The sequence below is a fragment of the Lagopus leucura genome, unplaced genomic scaffold (genome assembly GCF_019238085.1).
Source record: "Lagopus leucura isolate 7727_CA_CO unplaced genomic scaffold, USGS_WTPT01 Super-Scaffold_100014, whole genome shotgun sequence".
NCBI lineage: Eukaryota > Metazoa > Chordata > Aves > Galliformes > Phasianidae > Lagopus > Lagopus leucura.
The window spans coordinates 6718027-6744814 of NW_024962268.1; the positions used below are offsets into that span (position 1 = coordinate 6718027).

Sequence of the window (26788 nt, forward strand, 5' to 3'; positions counted from 1 at the left end):
AATACTGTATTCCCACTCTTGATTGCACCAGATTTCTCTTTGGCGTCAATGTCAAATATTCTGAACCAAATTTCTCCTTGTATTATAAACAAAAACATTTTAAAAGACAATAAATGGCCTAACTACTGAGTTGGATAGAAAATATTTTTACTGAATGTACAGATTAATTTTTCATTTGTGCTGGATTACAATCTAAGCGTTTACAAATGAGCAAAAAAAACATTATACAGTTAAATTGCAGTGAATGTCCTAGCAGAAGGAAGTTAGCAATAGCACACAATGCTCTCAAAATATTTAACTGTCCTCAGTGGTTGTTTTTTGAAATTCAGGACTGGGAATAGATTACAGGATATGACATACAGAAAACAGCCTGCACTTTAAATAATTAGCATTGAACTTCAATGAGATTTTTGTCCATAGAACAAATTAAATTACTAAAATAGACCCACTGAATTCTTATACACGAAATTTGTCACAAATAACTGATAACAGTCATGTCAGCGTTAGTAATTTTTTAAATGCATTTAATGCATTTCTGTTTGAGAAAGACCCTTCCTCACATAATTTTCACAATATCCTTTTCACTGTAATTTGAAAAGGTATTTTCAGGCATTAACTTATTCACTTTGATTTACAAATAGTCCTATTTTTCCTATTCCTCAAATTAATTAAGATTTAGAATAATGATCTAGATATATTGAGATCAAGCACAGTTCAGACTCAGCAAAGGTAACTAACCATAAAAGAATTTTAAACTGAAAAATCATGTGAAAATCATAATCTCATTTCAAATACACCTCTTGCACATTCTTTCCTGTCCCACAGTATATCTGAAAGCTGAATGTATTTGTTATTTCATATCAAAGAAAGACAGTAAGTTTCAAAGTCTAGACATCCTCCCAGAAATACTTAAGCTGACTGTCTCATTTACATTTATTGCTTCTAGTTAAGGCTATAAAAGTATTCCCTTGGGAAAGAAAAAGCCAAACATTCTGAAAGATCAAGCTTTGTAGTTTACATCCAGCACCTCAGATTTCACCCAGGAAATACTGTAGTGCTTTGTTATGAAGCAGTGGCACCACGTACTGTAGTAAGATGAACTATGTAGCATGCTGAAAGTCACACACCAATTCTAAATGGCCTGAGTGTGCATTGCTTAGAACAGATGGAGACTACCGATCTCAAACAAGAAGAAATTATCAATCTGTAGCTGCATGCATAATGAAGGAAAAATTACCGGTCTCTGCTGTAAAACTAAACGCAACAATAATGTGAAACCACACTTACCAGGACTCAGACTAGCATTGTGGAAACTACTTTCAAGCAAGAACAGAATATTGCCTCAATGCAATGTCCAGTATATACCAATACCTTCTGGTCCTCTTCCAGCATTTGCTGCCTCTTAGCTAATACGCACTTTAACTATGAACTTCACGTCCTTCGAATTGAATGGATGGGCATATACTTTCAACGTATTTACCCAAAAAAACCCATGATTTGCAAGTTTGTGTTGCTTTCAGGACTTACAAGGTATTGTAATTTTGATTGATTTAGTGTGTGATGTATTTCTTTTTCAGCTGTATGGAATTCTGCTCCTTGTGAGTTTCAGGTTACTTGACCCTGACAGCTAGGCTTTATATTCAAGTATGCTGCTGGAGCTGGACTGTAAAACTTCTTGTGCATTTTGTCTGAGAATTCACAAACAAGGAGGACCCTTTACAGTAACACAGTAAGCCCACTTGGTGATCAGGTGAACTTTAAAGAATGAAAATGGTTTGTTGTTCTCTACACAAAGTTCCATCAAGTCAAGAATTGTAAAACTTTCATGAGAACATAAATACCTAAATATGCCAATACATATGTCAGCTTCAGGAAGTCTACATGTGTTTCCAAAGATCTGAGTGAGAACACTGGAAGATACTCCAGAATTCTGATTACAGGTATGACAAATGGATTTCTATAGCAGAGACTTTGTAACTTAGAAAAAAAAAAACAGTATTCCTTCTGGAAAAGTGTAGATTTAAAATAAAATAAAATAATAAATATATACATATATATATGTTTTTATATATATATTTCTATATGTTTAATAAGGATATAAAGATGGTGAAAGTTCAGCTGGAAAGCCTGGTGTTTATGAATAGACAGCTATAGCTTAACGTCAAGAGTGAAAACACAAATTCAGTGGATTCACTTAGTTAGAAGAATGTATGTACACAAAGCATGCGCAATATAAACTTAATGAAGAAGGGTTTTGAAAATTTATTGGAGTATTTAGAATTTACATAATTTTAACAAGCTAGTAATAATATGAAAAATTGAGCACAATTCAGAAATATGAAGTTTGATGGCTGAATTTCAATAAACAATACAGATATCGGGCAGAGACAGGTTAGGCAATCATTCAGTAGAAAACAATTTGTGGCTTAGAATGGATTTGAAACCAGGCATGAAAGAAACAAGACAAATAAAGTAATCCTTCCATTTAACACTAAGTGTTGTATCTAGTCATGAACCACTCAGAAATCTCAGGAAGAATGAGAAATTGAGAAATAATAATATCCATGGAAAAGCTAAAAATCTTTTTGTCCTGGTTAAAAAAATGCATTTATGATTATTTTCATATGTGTTAAAAGAGCTTCAAAAAGAGAAAGTGAACTCTTTTGCAAAGTCCGTTGTGAATTGGATATTAAATATTTGATATCATATAGAATCATAGACTTGTAAGTTGGAAGGGGCTGTCAAAGGACAGTCCAACTCCCAGTCCAACTCCCCAGCAATGAACAGGGACAGATACACCAGCATCAGATCTTGTACCTGAGTGCAGAGGCCCGTCCAGCCTGACCTTGAATGTTTCCACAGGTGGAGCATCCACAGCCTCTCTGGGCAATCTGTTCTATTGCCTCACCATCTTCATTGTAAAAATCTTCTTTCTTATATCCATTCTAAATTTCCTCTCTTTATTTTGAAACCATTTCCCCTTGTCCTATCACAACACACCCTGCCAAAGAATCTGTCCTCTTCTCTTTTACAGCCCTGCTTCACATACTGAAAGGCTGCTCCCAGATCTCTCCAGAGCCCTCTCCACGCTGAACAGCCCCAGCTCTCCTAGATGGTCCTCATAGGGGAGGTGTTCCATCTCTTGGATCATTTCTGTGCTTTCCTCTGGGCCTACACTAAATGGTCTATATCTCTCATGTACAGGGGCTCCACATCTGGATACAGTACTCAAGCTGAGGTCTCACCTGCACAGAGTAGAGGGATAGGATCACCTCCCTTGACCTGCTGACGACACAACTTTTCATGCAGTCCAGATCCAGCTAATGTTCTGGGCTGCAAGGGCACATTGCTGGCTCACATCCAGCTTCCCATTTGCCAGTACAAGAAGTTCTTCCAGGCAGGGCTGTGTTCTCTCCTTTCATCCCCAACCTTATACTGATAGCGCAACTCAGGTGCAAGACCTTGCACTGGGATTTACTTACTCTCATGAGGTTCACCTGAGCTTGAGCCTGTCTAGGTCTCTGTGAATGGCATTCTGTCCCTTGGGTGCGTCAACTGTACCACACAGCTTGGTGTCATCTGCAAACTCACTGAGGGTTCACGCAATCCCACTGTCAGTGTCGCTGATGAACATGTTAAAAAGCACTGGTCCTACTACTGACCCCTGAGGCACACCACTTCTATTATCATAGAATAATAGAATTACAAGGTTGGAAACAACCTATAAGATCATCTAGTCCAACCGTCTCCTCATCACCACTGCCACCGCTAGCACTAACCCGTATCACGCAGTACGTCGTCCAGACACCTCTTGAACACTGCCAGGGACGGCGACTCCACCACCTCCCTGGGCAGGCCATTCAAGCCATGTCTCACACCCAGTTCCTTATTCATCGAACAGTCCACCTGTCAAATTCATATCTTTCCAATTTGGAGAGAAGGGTGTTACGGAAGACCATGTCAAAGGCCTTACTTGAAGTCCAGATTGTATCAGTGGATCTTTCCTAATGATGCAGTTATACTATCACACCACTGACATGGTTGGTCAAACAGGACTTGCCTTAGTGAAGCCATGCTGGTTTTCCCATATCAACTTGAACTCTTCCATGTGCTCGAGCATAGCTTCCAGGATGATCTGCTCCATGATCTTCCTGGCAAAGAAGTAAGGCTGACAGGTGGGTAGTCCCCTAGGTCATCCTATCTTAAAAATGGAAAAACAGATGCCACAATGTCTTTTTTCCAGTCACTAGGGACTTCATTCACAGAATCACACAGAATCACAGAATCACCCGGGTTGGAAGGGACCCCAAGGATCATGTAGTTCCAACCTCCCTGCCTAGCAGGGCCACCAAACATACACATTTAGATCAGGTTGCCCAGGACCCCGTCCAACCTGGCCTTGAACACATCCAAGGACAGGGCATCCACAACCTCCCTGGGCAGCCCGTTCCAGGACCTAACCACTCTCCTTGTAAAGAACTTCCCCCTAACATCCAACCTAAATCTTCCTTCCTTCAACTTGGATCCATTTCCCCTAGTCCTGCTATTGTCAGCCCTTTTGAAGCGTTTACTCCCCTCCTGGGTGTAGGTTCCCTTCAGGTATTGATAGGCTGCAATGAGGTCACCCTGCAGCCTTCTCTTCTCCAGGCTGAACAAGCCCAACTCCCTCAGCCTGTCCTCATAGGGGAGGTGCTCCAGCCCCCTGATCATCTTAGTCGTCCTCCTCTGGACCCTTTCCAAAATCTCTATGTCTTTCTTGTACTGAGGGCTCCACACCTGGACACAGTACTCCAGGTGGGGACACAGTACTCCAGATGGGGAGTTCGCCCAGACATCTGCTGGAAGAGTAGCATCATGAGATGCAGGCAATCCAAGAAACACCTGGAATGCACTAAGGATAACTTCCTCAGTCAAGTAATAGAAGGCCCTACGAGGGGGAATGCAGTATTGGACCTGTGCTCACCAGTGCAAATGAACTGAGAGATGACATCAGGATTGAAGGCTGCCTGGGATATAGTGACCATGGTTGAGTTCATGGTCCAGAGGGATGTTAAACAAAGAGTAAAATTAGAAGACTAAATTTTAGGAAAGCTAACTTCCAGTTCATCAGGGAGTTAGTAAACAAAACACCCTGGCAAAATATCCTCCTGGGCAAGGGTATAGCAGAAGTGGCAGATCTTTAAGGAAGCTTTCCTTAGTGTGCAAGAGCTCTCCATCCCCGTGTGTAGCAAATCAGGAAAGGAAGGCAAGAGGCTGGCATGGCTGAACTGGGATCTGCTGGTCAAAATGAAGGGTAAGAAGAAAATGCACAGGTAGTGGAAATAGGGACAGGTTCTGTGGGAAGACTATGAAGAAGCTGCTAGGCTGTGTAGGGATGGGTCAGGAGAGCCAAGGCCCAGCTTGAACTGAACTTGCCAAGGGATGCCAAGAATAAGAAAGACTGCTACAGGTACCTCAACCAGAAGAGGAAGGTCCAGGAGGGTGTATTCCCCCTAGCAAGTGAAAAATGCAAGCTGCTAACAACAGACAAGGAGAAGGCTGAGGTACTCAACAACATCTACAGATGTCATCTACCTGGACTTCAGCAAAGCCTATGACGTGGTGCCTCACCACATCCTTCTAGACAGAAGACTTGTAGAGGTATGGATTTGAAAGATGGTCTGTTCGACAGATTAAGAACTGGTTGGCTGGTTGCAGACAAATGGTTGTGATTCATGCTTCTATGTCTGGGTGGAGGCTGGTCACAAGCTGTATCCCCGAAGAGTAAGTCTAGGAACGGATGGTCTTCAGCATCTTTATCAGTGATACAGACAAAGAAATTGAGTGCACCCTCAGCAAGTTTGCAGATGACACTAATCTGAGTGGTGCAGTTGATACACTTGAGGGAGGGAAGCCAGAGGGACCTGGACAGGCTGGAGAAGTGAACATAATGAGGTTCAGCAAGGTGTTGCACTTGGGCTGGGGCAATCGCAAGTATTTACACAAACTGGAGGAAGATCTCCTTGAGAGCAGCCCTGCACAGAAGAACTTGGGGGTCCTGGTGGACGAGAAGCTGGACATGAGCCAGCAGTGTGTGCTTGCAGCCCGGAAGGCCAACTGTGTCGTGGGCTGCATTAAAAAAGGGGTGGCCAGCAGGGAGAGGGAGGTGATTGTCCCCCTCTACTCGGCTCTTGTGAGGCCCCATCTGCAGTACTGCGTCCAGGCCTGGGGTACTGGGGTACCCAGCACCAAAAAGATGCAGAGCTCTTGGAACAGGTCTAGAGGAGGGCCAGCAAGATGATCAGAGGGCTGGAGCACTTCTCCCATGAAGAAAAGTTGAGGGAACTGGGCTTGTTTAGTTTGGAGAAGAGAAGGCTACACAGAGAGCTCACTGTGGCCTTCCAGTAGGGAGTGTACAGGAGGAGGAATGACTGTTTACATGGGTTGATAGCGACAGGACATAGGGGAATGGTTTTAAACTGAGACAGGGGAGATCTAGATCAGACATCAGAAGGAAGTCTAATCTAGAGGGTGGTGACACACTGGACCAGGTTGCCCAGACAGACTGTGCATACCCCATCCCTGGAGGCCAGGCTGGATGTGGCTCTGGGCAGCCTGGTCTGTTGGTTGGCGACCCTGTACATAGCAGGGGGGTTGAAACTAGGTGATCTTTGAGGTCCTTTTCAACCCAGGCCATTCTATGATTCATGTAAAGGACTATCAAAAGGAAGACTATATTACATCTAAATATTTAATACCACTAGGAATAGTTAAACAGATAGAGATTGGAATCTCTATCATTGGACTTCAAGAACAAATTTGACAAACAGTAAGAAAACTGCATGTCCTGCATTCCTTTCAGACTACGGAGATGGTTTAATTATGTTACATCCGGGGGTCCTGCTCTGGCCCTTTTCTGGTGCAGCTTGAATTCAGCTTTCATGGTGGATTCAGAAATGAAAACTTATCAAATGAGCAGCAACATTATTTTCTAATAAGAATAAACAGGTCTTTGTTAGAGCGTATGCTATCTGGGAAAATGTTTCACTTCTTAGCAACAGAAGATCTAATCTCATCCTTCTTTTAAACAGATAACAGAAGAGCCCAGAATTCACCAATCCCTTTCTGTCAGGGATTAAGTATCACTGTCTGTTGGTGTAGTATTTGTAAATTAGTGACAACTACAAAAATACACAGATGAGCTTACAAACTTGCTAACATTTCTTTAGAACATAGTTGGATTGGGATATTTTTTACTACATGTATTTTTAATTTAAGAATTATGGAGAAAATGAAGAAACATCGGTGTTTCAGCGTTGTAAGCATCATTCTTATTTTTTAAACAAATTAACTATAGCAATCAATCTTTGAATTGCCTATCAAACTGCAATACTTGACTGCATCTGAATTTTTTTCTCCCATGCCGGACTCTTCTCCATGAAAGATATTTTGTTATGTCCATAGGACCTGCATCATCAGTTCCACTATATGGAGTTGTGATAATATTTTTTTTTGACTGAAGCTTGCTTTTAGCTATAGGTGTAACTATTTGATATTAAAATCACAGGCCTAAAGTAGCACTGCAACTTGTCTATGTATTATATACATGCAAAGATTTATATCAAGCATTTCTAATCTTGAGTAGCTGTGCTCTGTAGAAAACAAATCTGTGCAGTAGTTTCACTTTAGAATTCAAGCATATTCACTAGTCCAGAAGAGAAGTAACATGTAAATGAATTATTCCAGCTAGGTCTTATACAGTCACATTTTAAGTCTTCACACTTTTAGTCTCCAAGCAGATGACACCTCACTGCATCTGTGATGAATGCGATACACATTTTGGGGAAAAGTCTGTCATTTGAAGATCCAGTTAAGACTTTCAGGCCAGAACAAATGACTGCACTCTGCACAAACTATATGAAAGAGAAGAAGGAAGTCCTATACCTGATCTCTTCTTAGGTAGATTGAAACCAAATAGCAAGTAAAGATCAATAAGTACTAAAGAAGTCTGACAAATCATAAACAATAGTTTTCAATATGGAGCCATAAGACAGTAATACCAGGATGAACAAGTATGTCCTCCTGAGGTACCTAGATGCCACAAAAATGCATCTGTCCACTTGTTTGCAGACATTTTTACTGTTATGTTTCTGGTAGTGCATACTCTGTTTATTCTGACAGTTTTGATTTCTGGGGGAAATTAGATTTTGTTTGCTGCAGACAGATAGATACAGCCGTTCTCACTTAGCAGCAGAGTTTGCAGTTGAATGTCTCAGCAGAGATCTTTCTATTTCATGTATATTACACATTTCAGATCTCTTCACAGCACTTCCTCAGATGGCTTCTTAGACAGTAAAATCTGGTAATAATTATCAAACATCATACACACTGTTTACAAAAGAGTCATATTTCTTTCTTCTTTTTCTCCTGCATAAAAAGTAGAATGCTGCTGAAAAGTACCCAAATGTCTGCTATGCTTCATGCCAATACAGCAGCTCAGCCAAATATGCAGAGAAAAGTTTGCCAAATAAAAGAAAACATAACAAATTCATAATGGTTTCTATCTTGACAGAAAATGAAAATTATACCTCAATGTGTGGCCACTCATGTGGACACATAAAAATGTCATAGAGGCAATCGTTCTACCTCAGATAACACACACTGACAGTAGAGCAGCACATACTGGCTAGCTTTCACTTCCCATAAAAACAGCAGCCATGACCTACAAAACGAGCTGAAGGAATCACATAATTTGTGCATATCATACATGCATATGCCATGCACTAATTACATTTATCATAAATAATGCAAAATAGAATGTTTGTTTTTTCAGTAAAATGACTGTCTTTATAAGAGCAGATTGGAATTAAGAAAGTATTTTTAAAAGTGAAGTCACCATAGTTATCTCAAATAATCCAATTCAGTGAAGACAATGAACACACAAGCCTTTATCCCCAAATGCAAAATTCAACTCTCAAAGCCATCTAAACAGTCTGAAGTTGAATGATATTTAGAAAACTTCACTGCTTTTCTAATGTTGTATATGGTTATAGCCAATTTATGTAATATGAATATTTTATAATTTATTTCGCTTTGAAGGAAATTCTTTGAAATTGTAGCAAGACTCATTTCTCTGTAAAGGCAATAAGAACTTTACTGAACTGTGAAATCAATATTATGAGCATTGATTATTAGACTATTACCTAGCTTTATATCATTCTAAGTCTTTATTTCAGTGCAATGTTGTTTTCAGAACAATGTCATTTTTTGGAACAAAAATATAAGCAATTTCATAATCTCAAATTGCAACAGTCTTTTCGTACTGTATAGATTATATATTGGGTGAAGAATTATCACGAATTAGATATTAGTAAATACTCAACAGGGAAGATGAAAGACTCTGTAAGCCCTTAAAAGTCTACACCTGGAGATAAAGATATGGCTGCATATTTTCTGGAGAGCTTAAAAGCACATCAGTACCCCAGAAGAATCTCCAAGTCCTAGTGAAATCCTCAAAACTTAGGGACTAAAAATTTACGCTGTATGTTCTTCCTTACCCTCAAAGAGCTGCATAATGTCTGAGACAGAAGACGACATAGTGATGAAAGACTATATGGTTTAAAGATCTACCAAATAGATGGTAACCAGAGAAAACTTAAAATAATAGCAAGCAGCATGTAATGAGATTTATCCTAATATAGGAAATTCTCTACTTTCAAAGAGAATCTGAAGCAAAAATCCTTTTGCTCTAATTTATCTTTTGAATAATATAATTAAAGAAAGCATAGTTACTTCTTCATTTCAGGTAATGGAGTTAGCATTAAAACTGAAAAGAAAACTTCAGAAATTTAATCTGAACTTAGTTTGCTTAGGTTCTAAAGCGAAAAGAAATCCTCAGTTCTTACGTAAAATAAAAGTATTCTAAACAAAGTATATAATCAGTAAAATAAGAAGTAAAATGATATGCTGTGACATGTTTGAATTGCTATTGTTTTAAATTATTTTAATAGCTTATATAGTAACTCAAATGCACTTTCATCACCTTTATCTGTTAAAACGAAAACAGATTAAAGTAATACTCACAAAGAAGCACTAAAAAAATAAATGCTCTCATTATGATCTACATAAGAGAATATGTTGTTTTATGATTGCAAGAACTTTATGCTAACTGCTGTACTACAAATGCCTTCCATACATTATCTTCTTTCCCACTATTTTTTATGTTCTTTTCTTACTTACCTCACATATCTTTTTTCAACTGTAGAATTACAGAAAAGATATATAACAGTCTGCATTTCTTCGTAACATTACCCATCTTATCATCTGAGAGAAAACCTTAATTAAAGTTATGGCTATCTTACTGTTTTACAAGAGTCTTCTCAAAAAGATACAGGGTACTTTAATCATGTTTAGCGAAGTAATCCATTTTCAGTTTAAAAACAGAACATCCTTTTATTCTCCTTTTTGTAGTTCAGTCTTTTCTGTGCTTAGTTATTGGTGCTATTCTAGGGATTTGGGGAAGATAGATTATTGTACTAGATTTCTTCCAAAACAGAAGCTTTTATGAAGATCTGAAGGCTATACTTCATACATATTTTCACATACTTATTTAAAATTATCGGAAATATAGAAATACAACTGCCAAAGTCTTAGTTAAATTTTCTTTTTCAGAGCTAGTTTTGTTGTAGCATGACTGTTTACGTGTATAACTAAGGAACATTGTAGGCAGAGATATTTTATTAGACCTAAAACTTGTCTTATAAACATTATGACCAGTTGAACGTTTTTTTCTAACTATTTCATGCACGTATTGTTATTATCGTCTAGCAGCTCACACTGTAAGATTACAGGATCACAAGTCAAATCACAGTGATTTTTCTCCTTCCCTACCTAAAGGTGAATTCTTTCACTGACATAAATAAACATGGTAAGGCTGCTTCTGTGACTGGAAAGTGTTGAGGTCAAAACTTCTGCAGTGCTTCATCAACTGCTTTATTGCGGTCACCCTCCCCACCCCTTAGTTGAATCTTCCTTATCTCATCCATCAGTCTTTAAAATATAACCCCCAGTATGGGTGGCAAAGCATTTCCCACTGTCCTGCTTTATTTTCCGAAGCACTAAACCTAGCAGACACCTGTTGCATCAACTCTCTTTTAATTTAGTGTTTCAGCTGCTTTTAAATTTAAGCTTAGAAGTGTAGGGTTTCAGAAACACATAGAGAAGTTTATGTAGAAGTGATGAAATTAGTAAATTTTAAGGCAAAAGGCTGCTAACTCCTTTCAGAACTTATTTCCTGCTGGAGATAAATGGCACAGAAAGCATATCACCTTGTTTCCTAATAATGATATCCAGAAGAAATAAGTAAAAGAAGCAAGCAACTAACTGACCTGTAAAAAGTAAAGTGTCAGTAAAAGAAGTCTTACAGAATAAGGATTCAATAAACCGAACAAACAGACTGGTTTGCAAAACAAATGAAAAATGAAAACTGTTACTTCTCCTCTTTCAATCCTGACTATTAGTAAAAAGACAAATAAAAATCCATAAAACTTACCATCCTTCATCAGTATCTACTTCAAATTCAGAAACCTCATTTTCAGGAGTTTCTTCAATTGCTTGGGTTAACTTTGATTTAAATCGGTCCAGCAGTGCCAGTGTCTGAAGTTAAATACATAGTTTTAAGGAAGTCAGATATATTTATGAACAAGTATTATACAACACCTTCAAACTATTATTTTGGGAAACAGTGTGATGAGATGGGAGAGCACTTTTCTATGACTTCAAAGAAAACTGCAGTGTCAAGCAAGTGAGAGTGAGGGGTGCCAAGAGTAACAGCATGTTGAGCAAGTGAGAGGGTGTGCAGTGCTGGGAGTACACATGCAAGAGAGCACTTGTCCAGCTGTCTAGTAAAATAAAAACACGTATTTAGGGAACAGATACTTACACTATACTTACAGAATAAAATAGGTAATAAATTAGATAATACTGGCCACTGGACAACAAATTTTATTATTCGAATCTGTTAATTTCTTCTACTAAGGCAATCCACTGCATAAATTATAGACAATTCAACTACTGAAGACACAGCTTAACTGATACTCCTCTATTTTAAATGCTGGTCCTTTAAATTTTTTTGCTGACTGTAACAAAATCAAAGCTTTTTACTTGAATACTAAGTACCATCTTAACTAATTTGACCGACACAGGTCCTAACATTACACACACCATAAACATACTGATTTATATTTGGTATTTTATTTTACAAATAACACTGCCCTGTCTTTCAGCTATAACAAAGTCATTGAATCTGCAGTAACATCTGAAGATCATCCTGCAGGTCTTCTTTCTGATCATTTGAGAGGTAATGTTGATTACACAAGAACTGTATGCCTAAGCACTGTGATGGCACAAGGGTCACGGGGCTCTTCATAAAAAGGGCAAACCATAAGAAAAATCTTCACAGCCCGCAGCTTACTTCTTGCTGCTATTTGAGACATTACTGCAAAGGAAAGAGTCAGGGAATAAGTAATTAACTGAATTTTATGTGGCAGACTACATTTGATCTGTAGGTGATAGGTTGGCCACCTATGTTGTAAAACACCTCTGTATGGCTGTTTAGTTTTGTTTAGTCAAGTTTTTCAAATTTAAAAGAATAAAAACTAAACAAGAATAGAAAACAGAAATTGGAAATACCAGAAGTATTCACTGGAATCAAATTTCCTTCTGGGAGCAATCTTAACTTTAGGAGTTTCCTGGCTTTTGAATTCTTTCAAAAACACATTTTAGCACTGCCAAAGGTGGGTTTTAGCTTTTTTTTTTTTTTTTTGCTTTTATTTTTTTTTTATTTTACTGTTTAATCTTGCTTAAGCTGGGGGAGGAAATTTTCAGATATATACTTGTGCCTGTGAATCATTCAACTTCTACAGCTTCTCATGCAATTGTAAACAAACTTCATGCTCACAACACCTAGGGCAGCAAATCTCTGTCCAGGACATAGATAAAAACAAATTAATCCTTTTCACGTGAAACTGTGATCAACTAAAGCCACATTTCTTACGTACTGTTTAACTTTCCATGGTGCCAGCATTATTCTAAACGGACCTGTCTTAGTCTTTCTGCTGTGAATGATTGGATGCAATGCTGTGGGCCATGTATCTTTAAAAACTGACTCATGTTGAATTCAAGGTAATTTCCATTGTCTGGTATTCAAAAAAGACATATACATTACCCTCTCCAGCTCCTGAGCAGAACTCAGGAGCTGGAAAAAAATATTGTATTGTAGGATATAGTAGGAAGGATGTAAGGGTAGAAGAGGCCCTCAACAAGTAAATTGGATTCTAAAGAACTTCATTATTAATTGTTGAAATGAGTTGATGACTCCTTGCTGAATAACTGATTAATTACTGTTGAATAGTTTTTAAAAGGGCTACATAACTAAAAATTATAATCTACTATTGTAGATTCTAAATATGTATATATTCCCATCACTTTAAAACCCATATGTGTGATGCACAGCACAAATATTAGATGAATGTTATTTAGCAATTCACAGTAGTTTCATGTATTCAGCAGGTTCAAATATCCCTATTTTAGAAAAAAATATTTACATTAAACTTAAATTTGCTAATATTTGCATACTGAAGCTTACATACATTCTGACCATGGAAAATAATTTCAACTGTACTTAAAATGAGTTTTTAAAGTTCAGTTAAAAATGAATTTTGTTCATTTCATAACACTCAAAGATATGGTTGAATTTGATCTCTATAAAACATTATTTAAAATGTGGAAAAAAGCCTCACATTTTGGACAGATACCAAATACACAAATTTCTGTCTCAGTGCTATTTTATGGGAAGTTGCAAAGCCAAGAACAGAACTGCAGAGAAATGCAAACTCTTGTAAATATAATCAAGGATACTTCTGTGTGGATAACTTTTCCTTTTGGAAGATTTTAGTGACTTAACTGACAACACATTCAAATACATACTGAAACCTTGTCACACATGCACAATCACATTTATTAGTGTTTCAGAAATAATAATTTACTTTTTTATGGAAAATTAACTGTAACAGATTTGTAAACTTTATTCTTTATCAAATGAAGATTAAAAAGTTTTCAGAACTCTCTGAAATCCTTATTGCCCAGGATTACCTGATCTTCACGGGAAACTCCTTTCTTTGGCTGCTGCTTCCGTTTGTCTTCATATTTTCTCTTCTCCTGACGGTATTCTTCAACAACACTATTTGGTGCAGGTTCCTCTTCTGAGTAAGGAAATACATTTGGTTAAACAAATTACAGTTGGCTTTTTGATTTATTACCATTTTGAAGAACGTTTGTTATTTCTGAAATACCAAACAGAAGACTTCCATAAAACGTTTCAGCTGTGTTACTTTCTGAGGAAGTAAGATGATTTGCTGCTCGATGAAATGAAATACAAAACACTGTACTAAGCAGACATGAACCCCAAATTTTTTATATTATACCTCAGAGCCAGGGAAAGCAGGGAAAAAACTCTGATGTTAAGACAGAAACAAAACCTGCTGAAATTTCATTAAGAAGTTTACCTTTATTCCTGAACACTTTTCCTGGAGCAGCTGAACTGGTACACTGTATTAATGTTTTGTAGCTATTGAGAAATTGTCAGTTTTTCTGTTTTATAGGCTGAAGAAGCTACAATTCCAATCTGTGATATTTGGATGACTGCTGATGGCTACACAGGGGCAAATCCTGACCTTAAAATAAAATTCTCTCTTACTTCATTTGATGTTTTCAAAAAAGTTTATAACATGTCATAAAAAAGGAAGTAAATTTACAGAATGTGATCATCCTTTTAAATATATTTGTTTACATAAATCTACAAATAAAATCTCTTATTTCCGAGTTATCTTAATTTATAAGTTGCATGCATATACTTAAAAGAATAACTAGCAAATCATCTTCAACAAATATATACAATATCATATAGAACTGCTTTTTTTCCATTTGATACACTGAGTGTAATAAAGACCAGAATGAAAAAAAATGAAATGAATGAGACAAAAGCTGCTATAAAAACATGTGCAGTGAAATACTGGATAAACTAAAAAATTAGCAAAGTACAATACTGAACTAAAAATTATAATGGCTTAGATTCATCTTTCTCTCTATCATCTCAGTCTTTTCGAGTAATTAAAAAAAACATGACTTTTTGTCTAAGTATGTGTATCCTATCAAATTTGTGTAGAAGCAACACAGTGTTTTGTTTCACTAATATTTAGTCCCTAGATAAATAACTTGAGCTACTAAATCACCAGATTTCTTACAGAAAGCAGCTTTTCAGGTAACATTTACCTAAAAGCGTCCTTTGAAAAGAATCTCAGCTACTCGATGGTAAATATAATTGTTCAGATACAACAAGCAAAAGATCTGTGACACTCATTATTAAAATTTCTGTAAATGCCAGTTTCAAACTGACCATAAACACTGTGATGCTTAAATACACTTATGTTGCAATTAAAGATGTGATCCTTAGTCACGCACGTTTTTTGGCTAAGATTTAAATCTAGCATAGCTCAAATATAATCTTCATACAAATAGGATGAATTCCCTTGAAGCTGTATGTTTGTGTATTTTTATCGCAGAAATTCTCTGATCAAAAATATTTCCTATTTGCAAGAACAAACACAGCTAACTAGAAAGGAAAAGAAAGCATCTGGAAAAGAGAGTTGTTGGTGGAAAGAATCCCTTTCGAAATGTAAAATGCCCTTTTAAAATGCAAGAAGACATTTAATTATTATTTCGTACTTCTTCGTCAGTATCCCACAGCTCCTCCAAATCTTTTCTAACAGGGCTGGAAAAAGAGGACCAGGTCACTGTATGATGGACTTGAACTTCAAATGAAGCCTGACAAACTTAGGACCAGCTTGTTGATCTGAAGCATAAAGACCATTACACTGGTATTTATATATTCAAAATTCAAATAAAAATGAATGAAAAAATGCCATGGGTACACTGCACTAACAATGAAATGCCTCCAAGTAGCATAGAATGAAGAAAATACTAGTTTAAATAACACAGAACATGCATGTGTATCCTAGAGCTATCAAATCACAAAGTGTAATTTTTTTTTTTTAATTCTGAGATGTATGCACATTGTATAATTAGGAAAGGTGAGGAAAAACAAAACAACAAAACACTAAATAACCTTCCTTATTGGAAATAAACCTCATTCTCACTTTAAGAAAATTTCTACTCAGCTAGCTTGAGTTACTGCCAAGACAACCTTCATCTTACTGTGACATAAATTCAGCATTTGTGTAATTTATTTTCTTTTGGATAGATTCTTCTATCCTAAAATATTCCTTTAAGGAGTAACAGATGCCAGCATGATGGTGTAATCTAATCTAAAACTTTGGTTTTGAGACATGGTTCCCAATGATATCTTGAAACAACAGAGGAGATTCAAGTCAGTAATCCAGAAAGGAAGAGACTGATTTTAAAAAGTACAAAAGGGTTTATTTTTTTCACACTTAAATTAGGAACGATTTAAATTATGTCAGTTTTCAAATACAAAATAGAAGAATTATAACAAACAAATGAGAACGTGATCTGAGAGTACTGTACTGAATGCCACTCTTCAAAATTTCAGATCATTTCCTAAACAGAAGATAGATCTTGCTATAAAAGTTTTAAGCTTCATTCCTACAAGTAGAATTAAATAGTGTAAACACTCAACAGTGTTGCATCAAACACCTTCCATTTCACAAACTACAACTGAATTTTACCTTCCACTTTATGAAAACCGAGAACTTATATGCCTTCAGACTGGTAGATCAGAAAAATACAGTCCTTGTTTAAGGCTGCAACCTCATTGCAGCATTCCAGTACTTGAAGGATGTTTATACAGAGGAAGGTGTCTGAATTTTTAATATGGTCTGATAGTGATAGCACAAGGAGGAATGGATATAAATGGAAAGGGTAGATTTAGGTTAAATGTTAGGAGGTGGGTACTGAGGCACTGGCACAGGCTGCCTAGAGAAGCTGTGGATGCCTCATCCCTTGAGGTGTTCAGGACCAGGTTGCACAGGGTCCTGGATACCCCTGAGCTGGAGGCAACTGTTTCCACAGGAGTGTTTGTTTGAACTGGGTGAGCTTTCAGTTCCCTTCCAACCAAGCCATTCTGTGATTCTATGATTATGTCAATTTCTGTAATTAAGACCTTAGGTATTGGCTACGCAAACAAAACATTAATTTACTGCAAAGTAACATAAGATATAAAAACAATAAAATACAATATATACAGTTACTCTTCAATGAATTTATAATCTACTCTTTTTTTTATTAGAACTATCTAAATTGTTAATTTCTTCACATCTTAAACTATCGGTCAGTTACTATTACTCTGGAACTTCTAAGTTCTCAAAGAGCCACTATTGGCTCCAATAACCAAGGCAAGATTTAAGTCATATTTATTACTAGTGAACAACCAAATACATTTTTTTACAAAATGATTTTCCAGCGTTGAGCTTATTACTGGATTATATAGTTTCCTACAGTGAAAAATAACAGTTTCAGAACAAACTTAGTGGTTAATTTAGCCAACTTAAACAGAATAATCTTACAAGTGATGTTTAGAGCTTCAAAACATTTGTTTGAAAAAGCAAGCTCCGCTAATAATGGACTTCAATATGTGACAGTGGAAATTCCTAGTGAATTGTCTCTGAACTTTGGAAGCTTTTAGGCACACATTACAGACGTCGCAGGCTAAAATGTGGTTAATTCTCTATTGTCAGTTGACTTTGAAAACATGCTTAAGATTACTATTAAAATCACAGCTGGCTTACAGTGAGGCTTTTGTCATCTTTTCTTTAGCAACCAGAGAAAGAAGAGGGAAAAGCATTTACTTTAGCAAGGAAGAGGCTGAATATGCATGCTGGGTATTACTTAAGGACAGTTTAAATGAGAAAAAATAAAAACTGAAACAGGAGAAGAAAATGAAAATTCACAAAAATGAAATATTCAGGATGCACACTTTCATACAGTGGAGCTATACTCTGTACTCCATATCCCACAAATAATCATACCTAACATGCTTTATGCTACATAATTTCAAAACAACCAAAATTTGGGTTTTGTAGTTTTCTGAAACATGCACAATTTCTCTTATGGTATCAGAGGTCAAGAAAACTTCTTGACAGGATTTAAGCAAATCTGTACATGCCACTGACATTACACAGACTTAATAATAAAAACAGATATAAAACATAATCTTAAACTGGCATCCTTGCTAGATTTGTAGACTTTCCTAAACACTTCAATCATTCAGTTCTCTTGCTACAAACTAGATAACAATCTGTGCCGCTGTAGGAGACTTATACTTCATGCTGATTTTTACATTAGTAGTTAGGTTATTATGTTGTGGCTTTTCTTTTTTCTCATGTAGGTTAGTTAAATTTCTTCATTCACAGAATCACAGAATCACAGGGTTGGAAGGGACCTCAAGGATCATTAACTCCAAACCCCTGCCACATGCAGGGCCACCAACCTCCCCATTTAATACTAGACCAGGCTGCCCGGGCCCCATCCAATCTGGCCCTGAATACCTCCAGGGACAGGGCATCCACAACCTCTCTGGGCAGTCTGTTCCAGTGCCTCACCAATTTCTGTAAAGAATTTCCTCCTGACATCCAACCTAAATCTTCCCTCCCTCAACTCAAAACCATTTCCCCTTGTCCTGCTGTTATCAACCCTTTCAAAGAGTTGATTCCCCTCCTGTTTGTAGGCTCCCTTTAGGTACTGAAAGGCTACAATCAGGTCACACTGCAGCCTTCTTTTCTCCAGGCTGAACAAGCCCAGCTCCCTCAGCCTGTCTTCATAGGGGAGGTGCTCCAGTCCCCTGATCATCTTCATGGCTCTCCTCTGGACCCTCTCCAACAGCTCTCTTTCTTATACTGGGGGCTCCAGACCTGGACACATTACTCCAGATGGGGCCTCATGAGGGCCGAGTAGAGAGGGACAATCACCTCCCTGTCCCTGCTGGCTGATGGAGCCCAGGATACCATTTGCTTTCCGAGCTGAGATTCAATGATTAAAAGATTATCAGATAGTTCACAAAAATGTTCTAAGAAAAATGAAAATAGCACTTGAAAACTATTTAAAACCAACATGTAATTAAGAAAACAAGATATTTCTCTAGAGCAAATTTGAAGTATATTCACAGATTTACGCAATAAAACTTTGAAGTACATCTTTTTCAAACACTTGATTAAGTACTTCAAAATGCTGAAGTAATTCAGCACTCAAATTATTATGTTTGATGTAATTTCTGGCATCACTGCAGTGAATGTCACATAAAAGAAAAACATCTTATTTAAAATAAGGTCTTGACAGCAGTCTGGCATAGTTAACAATTGTATTCACAGATTGGAAAGCTGGTTATAATCAAACTTGTAAGGAGGGAATTATTTTTTTTAATCTCTGTCCTCTTGAAACAATGTAAACACTTAAATTTTCACTCCTAATCCTCCTTAGTTTCTCGAATGTTCTGAACGTGGAAAAAATATTAAGTACGTGTAATACATAGGTCACTCTGAAAGTAATGCCTTCCATTTATTTCCATGGAAACTACAACAGTTATAAAGTGTACAATAGTATTATTCAACAGAGCAAATTCTCAGCTACAAAATACTATTCTTCAATACAGTCACTACCATTAGCTATTCATTTTTGCAAGCAATGAACAAGAGCCTTCATGCCACATTCATAAAAACGAGCATCAGTGGAAGTGATCACTGTCACTGTTGCCACTGCTAAAACGCACTACCCACTGCCTCTGTGTTCACATGTGCTGTATGGTCTCCATAAATGTTCAGCAAGCATCAATGAATGTCAGTGGGTGCCATTTTTTCTACATGGAGGAATTCAGTGACACACCTTTGTTTCATATGCACTTCCGTGTCAGATGCCATTCTGTCAGATTGCCCCTCTGCTGCTATCACACGGCAACAACATGGAATGGGATATTGGTGGGAAGCCTCTACTGCCATACTACCAATATCCACCTGTAATGCCATGGACCAACACAATAAAACAAGAAGCAGTACTTTTGGAGCAGCCCGCATGTATCATGAAAAGTTTGAAGCAATGATGCTGAATGTGATACCAATCATAATTTGTCAGTGGACATGAAACAGATGTGTCTTGTCATCATTCATTCATTAGCCAGTAGACTCATTTCTGATCCTGCAAAAGGGCCTATACAACTTTACTCTGATTCTCACACTATTCACTGGTGAATTTCTACAAGCTATGCTTGTAATTTTAGGCTTCGATGCAGTTTTTATTAATCAAGCACAATATTGTATTAATGCTGTGTAGCTCTGAGGCAGGTGTTGTGCAAGTGTCTGCATCATGTGCACAGACATACCTGATCCAGCATGTTACAATTTACTTTCCATCTCATGCTCCCAAGAGGACAGAGAGAGAATACTGGAACAATCTCCTGCTATGGACAGTCATTGCCTGACAGCAGACAGTTTTTAATACATGCAATTTCTTGTATGCAAACTAACTCAGAAAAGGTAAACTGTTAACATTTGTCAGATGATAAATCATTAAGTGAGCTATGATATAAAAATGCTTTTAACTTCTTTAAATTTAGAATTTATTATACTCAAACTGAAGTTTGAATGTAGAATAAAGTCTTTTCTGCTATTCTTCAGTTGTAAATGGTTGCTTCACAGTAAAGGTATCTTTCTTCACTCTTTACATTTGCCATCTTAAATACTAAGGTCCCATCACCTTCCACCTAAATTGTAAATGCCTTTAACTACTTCCTAATAATAAATTCATCCAGTTCTTTGCTAGTTTTTTTTCTTCCTTTTTTTTCCTCCTTTGTATCCAATTGCTCCATGCCTCTTGGTGGTACAACACTAAGAAGCAAGTACAATAATATTACCGTGCTTTTACAGTTAACAGCTTTTGCAGTAACAATCACACGATCATACCTGAATCCCACATAAATTCATGTTCAGTTTGTTTTCTTGTACAAACTTGAAATACCTTACATCACACTGGTATGGCTTTCCCATTTTCTCATTTAGCTTCTGTAATTATTTTTCCTTTAGTGTTAAGAAGATACTAACACCCCAACATGACTCTATTTATTTTCAGTGACATTCTTCACATATTTTCCCTTCTCTAAATCTGGTACTTCTTGTACCAGAATCTAGTGACATTTACTTTTGCTTCTTCATGATCGTCAAATTCTTTTTTCACGTTTTTCAAACAGCATGAGATCCAACATGAACACTCAGTCCTGCTGTAATTTTCACAACATGCCCACCACGAAGTGCAGTAAATATGATGACGTTACACAAACCAAAGCTAAATCTGAGATATAACGCTACAATATTGTAATATTGTAAGAATATTGTAAGATTTACAAACATCTACAACTGTCTTCACAATTAGTATCACCTAGCTAGTTTAGAGGTCTTTGCTTAGTGTTACTAAATTAATACCCCAACATCACTGCAAAACAGTAGGTTTGCAGTCAGAGAATGTTATTTATTCATTTTAATCCGCACCTTCTTTAAAATTGATAATTCAGAACTTAAATGTTTTAACAGACACTAGAGAAAAAATGTGAACATTTGGTTAAGGCGAGAAAGGCAAATTCCAGAGAACTGCTTTCAGCTCCCTACAAACCACAAAAAAAAGAAAGTTTTATTCTAAATGCGGACAGACTCACCGTATTTGTGTCTATGGCTACCTCGAGGTATAATGCTGAAACTCATGAAAGACAGGAAAACTCTGGCTATTTCAATATTGGTCAATAATACTATGAAATGGGAGAAAACTATTTGCTAATGCCCTGATCATCTCACTGTGCACTTTGGGGGCTCTTTTATTTTTGGCTACTGGTTGGAACTCAGCAGGTGCATTCCTGGAACACATCTTTTAGAGTGGCATCATCCAAAAACTCACAGCTGGTTTGCAGTAAAAACACTAATGAAGATGTATGTCATAGTTAATATTCCTATTAAATTTTCACCTCTCCAGAGAATTAGAATTTCTCTTTCTGCAAGAAGTTTCGTCCTTTACAGAACCTTGCCTGTCAACTGTACTTACTCTTTCCATACTGACAACAGACTGATAGGCATGTGAATGACAACTGAAGAACGATTTTTAAAAAGCAGTAGGTAGAAACAATAGTGAAAATAAATCATTTTAAATTCCTTTTCTCCAAGACCAAATAAAGCATGTTTAATGAGTCCTTCACATTTATTTTTTTAGTGTGCATTTTTCAGTGGCAGATTCTGTATTACAGAAAAAAATTTCATTCTTTCAATTATATGGTGAACTGTGACAGTAGATAAAATAACTCATGAGAGTACAAGAATAAGGTAAGTGGAGAGAAAGCAAAAATCAGAGTCAGTAATACCTTACTGCAGAAGTATAAATGTTTATTTTAACTGAATGACTTAAAGATTCAGAGATGGTAAATACAATACTTTCCGTAATGCTTCCATAAAGCTATCATCACTGGTAACAAGATGCTTAGTTTCTCTTTCCCCTCAAAACCTTCCTCCAGCCATATTTTATCTTTCTCTTTATTTATTGTTAAACTGTGCTTCACAGAATATTGGAGAACATATAAGCTCACCCCAACCAAAACACAGGAGCAGACTTTTCTAAGCCAATCTAAAGAAATATTTGCCTAATCTGCAGCTGGGAAGTTCCACTTTGTAGGTCACTTATTCCAGAAGTTTTCTCTACTGTTTAACCTAAACCTCTTTAGCTTTAATTGAAGCTTACTACCTCTTGTCCCCTCCACAGGGATTATGTAGAACAACCTACTCTCCACGGTAGTCTTTAACGCTCTTGATAATAATATAATTTTTTAATAAAGGTCAATTTGGGATGTCATCTCTGCTCTAAACTGAATAACCACTGTTCCTAAAATCTTCCAACGTTGTGCTTGCCACATCAATCACTGTTGTTGCTTTGCTCTGTGAACTTTTAAGAAGTCTCTCACCATTTTTTTCAAGTGCAAAATACTGAGCAAAATACTCAGGCTGAAGACCCACTCAAGTTCAACAGACACCTGTCTCACATACAAACATGCCACTTTATATGTACTATACAGTATGTTGTAATCTTTGTCTGTAGCATGGCCTTTTATTTCCTAGATTTTAAATATATCTAAATGCCCCTGAATACTGAACATCTTATGTTTCCACAATTGATTACTTTTAAAAGAGATACAAGAAACTTAGTATTACCATTTTTTTCCCTGGACCTCTTCCCTTTCTGACTTACGTATTCTGTTTACTATGATTTGACCTTAAACTTCTATGAACTGATTAAATCTACCAACTCAGCACAAAAGTGTTGCAAACTAAGAACGATTTTCTCCCAAGTTAGCAAACTGAATCAGATCAGTAGAAGCACTAACTCATGCCAGAGACAGTGCAAGTCAGTCACCCAACTCTTCATTTTAACATCTGCAGCTGAAAATGCAACCCTAACATTTAAATTTGCATTGTTCTTCATTTTTCCTGTTGCATTCCCCTTCCCTATCCCACAGTCATTTATTTTTTTAAGTCCACAAATAAAGGTAATCTGTCCTGAATTTACTATCACAGAATTACAAAACGGCCAAGGTTGGAAGGGACCTCAAGGATCATGAATCTCCAACCCCACTGCCATGCAGGGCCACCACCCTTCCCATTTAATACTAGACCTGGCAGCCCAGGGCCCCATCCAATCTGGCCTTGCACACCTCTAGGGACAGGGCATCCTATTCTTGGTATCACTAGTAATCAGATTATTGGGATACTTGTTTTCCAGTTTGACTGCAGTTATCTTAGAGCATTTTATTAAAGTTTTGTTAATGTCTCTGGGACTGCTTTAGCCAACCCTTCAATAAGCTTCAGTGAATTCCAACAAGTTTGAATGATTTTAATGCATCTAATAAGTAGTCTCTAGTTCATTTGTTCTGTACTTGAATGTTTCCCTTTTGTCACAGATCCTCTGTAACTAAGCAAAACTGACTGCTAAAAAGTGAATTAAGCATTCAAGCTTATTTCCTTTCTGTCTAGAAAAGATGTCTTCTTGCTCATTCTTCTCCTCTTACTGCATTTTCATTAATCATTTTGCCCATCAACATTGCATGTAAGCTAACATCATTTTAATGTCATCTTCCATTTTGGAATATGATTATTTTCAGAATTTTTAGTTAGATATCCGAATAACTTGGTGAATAGTTTCTTTCCTGCCATACATATTTCTTAACAGTGGAGTTAGACCACTTCTGCTCAAAAAGGGAAACCAGTATTATTTTTACCATTAGCTGCTACCTACAGTTTTTCAGTAGTTTTATATCCTGCCTGCAATTTAATCTAAAGAAACTTAAAAAAACCTCAAACTAATACATAAAGCTTCCTTTCCTTCCCCCCAGCATCTTGTCCTAAAATAAAAGGCATCTTTTCAAATTGTACCATAGTTTTATCTATTGTTGATGTCCAAGTACTAATTTAGTCTGTCAGTATAGAAGTGGATTACCTCCAATTATTCTTCATTAAGTCCTCTGACATAACTGGCACCCAAACAGGGCTATGCTTAAGCAGTGGTATTACAACTGCCATACAAGGCATGCTTCTGTTTCATTTATCATATATGTACATAAAGATTATTCTTTTTCTACTCTACTTTTCCACTTTATTTTCACGTGTCCAATGACTGCATCTGCTGTCTTGCCAAGGAGGGCTTATATTCAGTTGGTTACTGAGTATGATTTCTAGAACCTTTTTAGGGCCACTACTTTCTATAATATGATGACAGATTTCATATACAAGTTCCAGATACTGATTTTTTTTAATTTGCCAGGCTGGTTATTGATCAAGCTCACCTGTTATTCAAGAGAATTTACGACAATATCTAACAATTATGTTACACTTTCTACTACTTTTCTAAATTATAATCTGGCACTGGTACTGTAAATGATTTTTTATATTTTCTTTCAGATTTTTTATGCTGTTGAGAGATGGATGAAGATTGTGACCCAGAAGTGTATCTAGCAACTCCAGAGTGCCAAAAAGCCTGAATTTTTTTTCATTTTTTTCAGTTCAGCTAATAATCTCTCACATCTTTATGCATTAAAAAATTCACCTCACCTATTACATACTTGAAAATTTATGTACATTTATTATGAAATAGAATGTAATTTTTTTTCTGCCACAAAAGTGTGCATCTGAAGATCCATCTCCTTTTGCTAAAGTTTATGAAGGATAAACTTGGAACTATCCTCTAGATTTTAAGTTCAACTGGTATCATTGAGAAGAAGTGCAGAATCTTAAAGATAATAGCTCTGAGTTCAGTGTTTAGCATATGCATTTAAGTGCCTTTCCAATTTGAACAGTCAAGAAAACTTCCCACTTTGGAAAAGATCAGAACAGGTATGCGCTCTTCAAAGAATTCAACTCATTATTTGAAATAACTGTATTTCAAATCCAGAAGCTTGCCCAACTTCACATACGTAGCTACAGAACATTTGAAAGTATAAATGCTACCTGTACAATTTATTTATATACTGGTATCCTTTTGCTACTACCACTCCCCATTCTTACAGAAAACTAATTTTCTGGAAAAAAAAAAACCAAACGCCATCTGTTTTGACAAAATATCATCCTCAATTATGCAAATGAATGCATTTATGAAAATAAACCTACTGAAGAAACTTAAAACTGCGATGTTAACTGGAGATCTAAACAACATCTGCTGTACCTTCCTTTTCTTACCTTCCTTTTCTTTGGGTTTTAAAGTTTGCTCTTCTTTTTTCTGCTTTGCCTCCAAAAGTTCACGTTTCAGCTGTCGTGCTTCTTTCCGTAGCTCCTCACTGGAAGGGAAAAAATATTTACAAGAATTTAATCTTTTGGGAATGTAAAGCCACTCAGGAGAAGCTGAATCAAAGTTAATGGGCAGTAAATCTCTGATATAAACGAAGGGAATGTACTGACTCACGCATGCTAGGAACATGGCTTAAGAATCAATTAGAACCAAAGAAAGCTTGTATTTTCATTAGAAAAGACAACAAAAAGACATAACAGATGACTTATTTTAAGAGCCCTTTAGAAATATGTCAAGGACATGAATAATAAAACAAAGAACTCCCACTTGTATTTTTAATTTAATATCGTAATATTTAACTATAAGAACCACAAAAAAGAATTTGAAACAGAGGCAGTGCCAAACCAATTTTACACGTATTATAAAATTCAGTTTACGGAAGTAACAAATGCCAGCATTCTTGATTTCTTAGATCAACAGATAATGTAGTTGTGATGTGATTAAGACTACATCTGTATAATGATAAATTATTACATATGAAAATTAACTTAATTTTAAAATTTTATGACAACAAACAGGAAATGACAGCAGAAAAAAAATGTGCAAGTCAGTGTGCCAATATCAAGTGAAATGTCTTTCTCTGGCATCCTGTGGCATCCTGGCTTGTGTCAGAACTGGTATGGTGAGCAGGTCTAGGGAAGTAGTCCTGCCCCTATACTGAGCATTGGTGAGGCTTCACCTCGAGTACTCTTCAGTTTTGGGCACCCCGGTACAGAATGGTTGAAACAGGTCCAAAGAAGGGCAACAAGGCTTGTGAAGGGCTTGGAGAATATGCTCTGTGATGAGCAAATGAAGAAACTGGGGCTGTTCAGTCTGGGGAAGGAGGCTGAGGGGAGGCCTTACTGCTCTCTTTCAGTATCTGAAAGGAGATGGCAGAGGGAGTGGAGTTGGTCTCTTCTCACTGGTGACAGGATGAGGG

The 26788-nt window shown here is 36.8% G+C and overlaps 1 protein-coding gene across 1 annotated transcript in view; it reads right to left on the bottom strand.

Moving 5' to 3' along the window:
* CWC27 (CWC27 spliceosome associated cyclophilin) overlaps nucleotides 1-26788 on the bottom strand; it is a 117274-nt gene that overhangs the window by 10812 nt on the left and 79674 nt on the right. Inside the window, exons 11-13 of the mRNA XM_042875094.1 lie at nucleotides 25761-25858; nucleotides 14131-14240; nucleotides 11531-11634 (exon numbers count right to left, since the gene is read on the bottom strand). Coding sequence (XP_042731028.1) covers nucleotides 11531-11634; nucleotides 14131-14240; nucleotides 25761-25858 — 312 coding nt within the window. The remainder of the gene's footprint in view (nucleotides 1-11530; nucleotides 11635-14130; nucleotides 14241-25760; nucleotides 25859-26788) is intronic.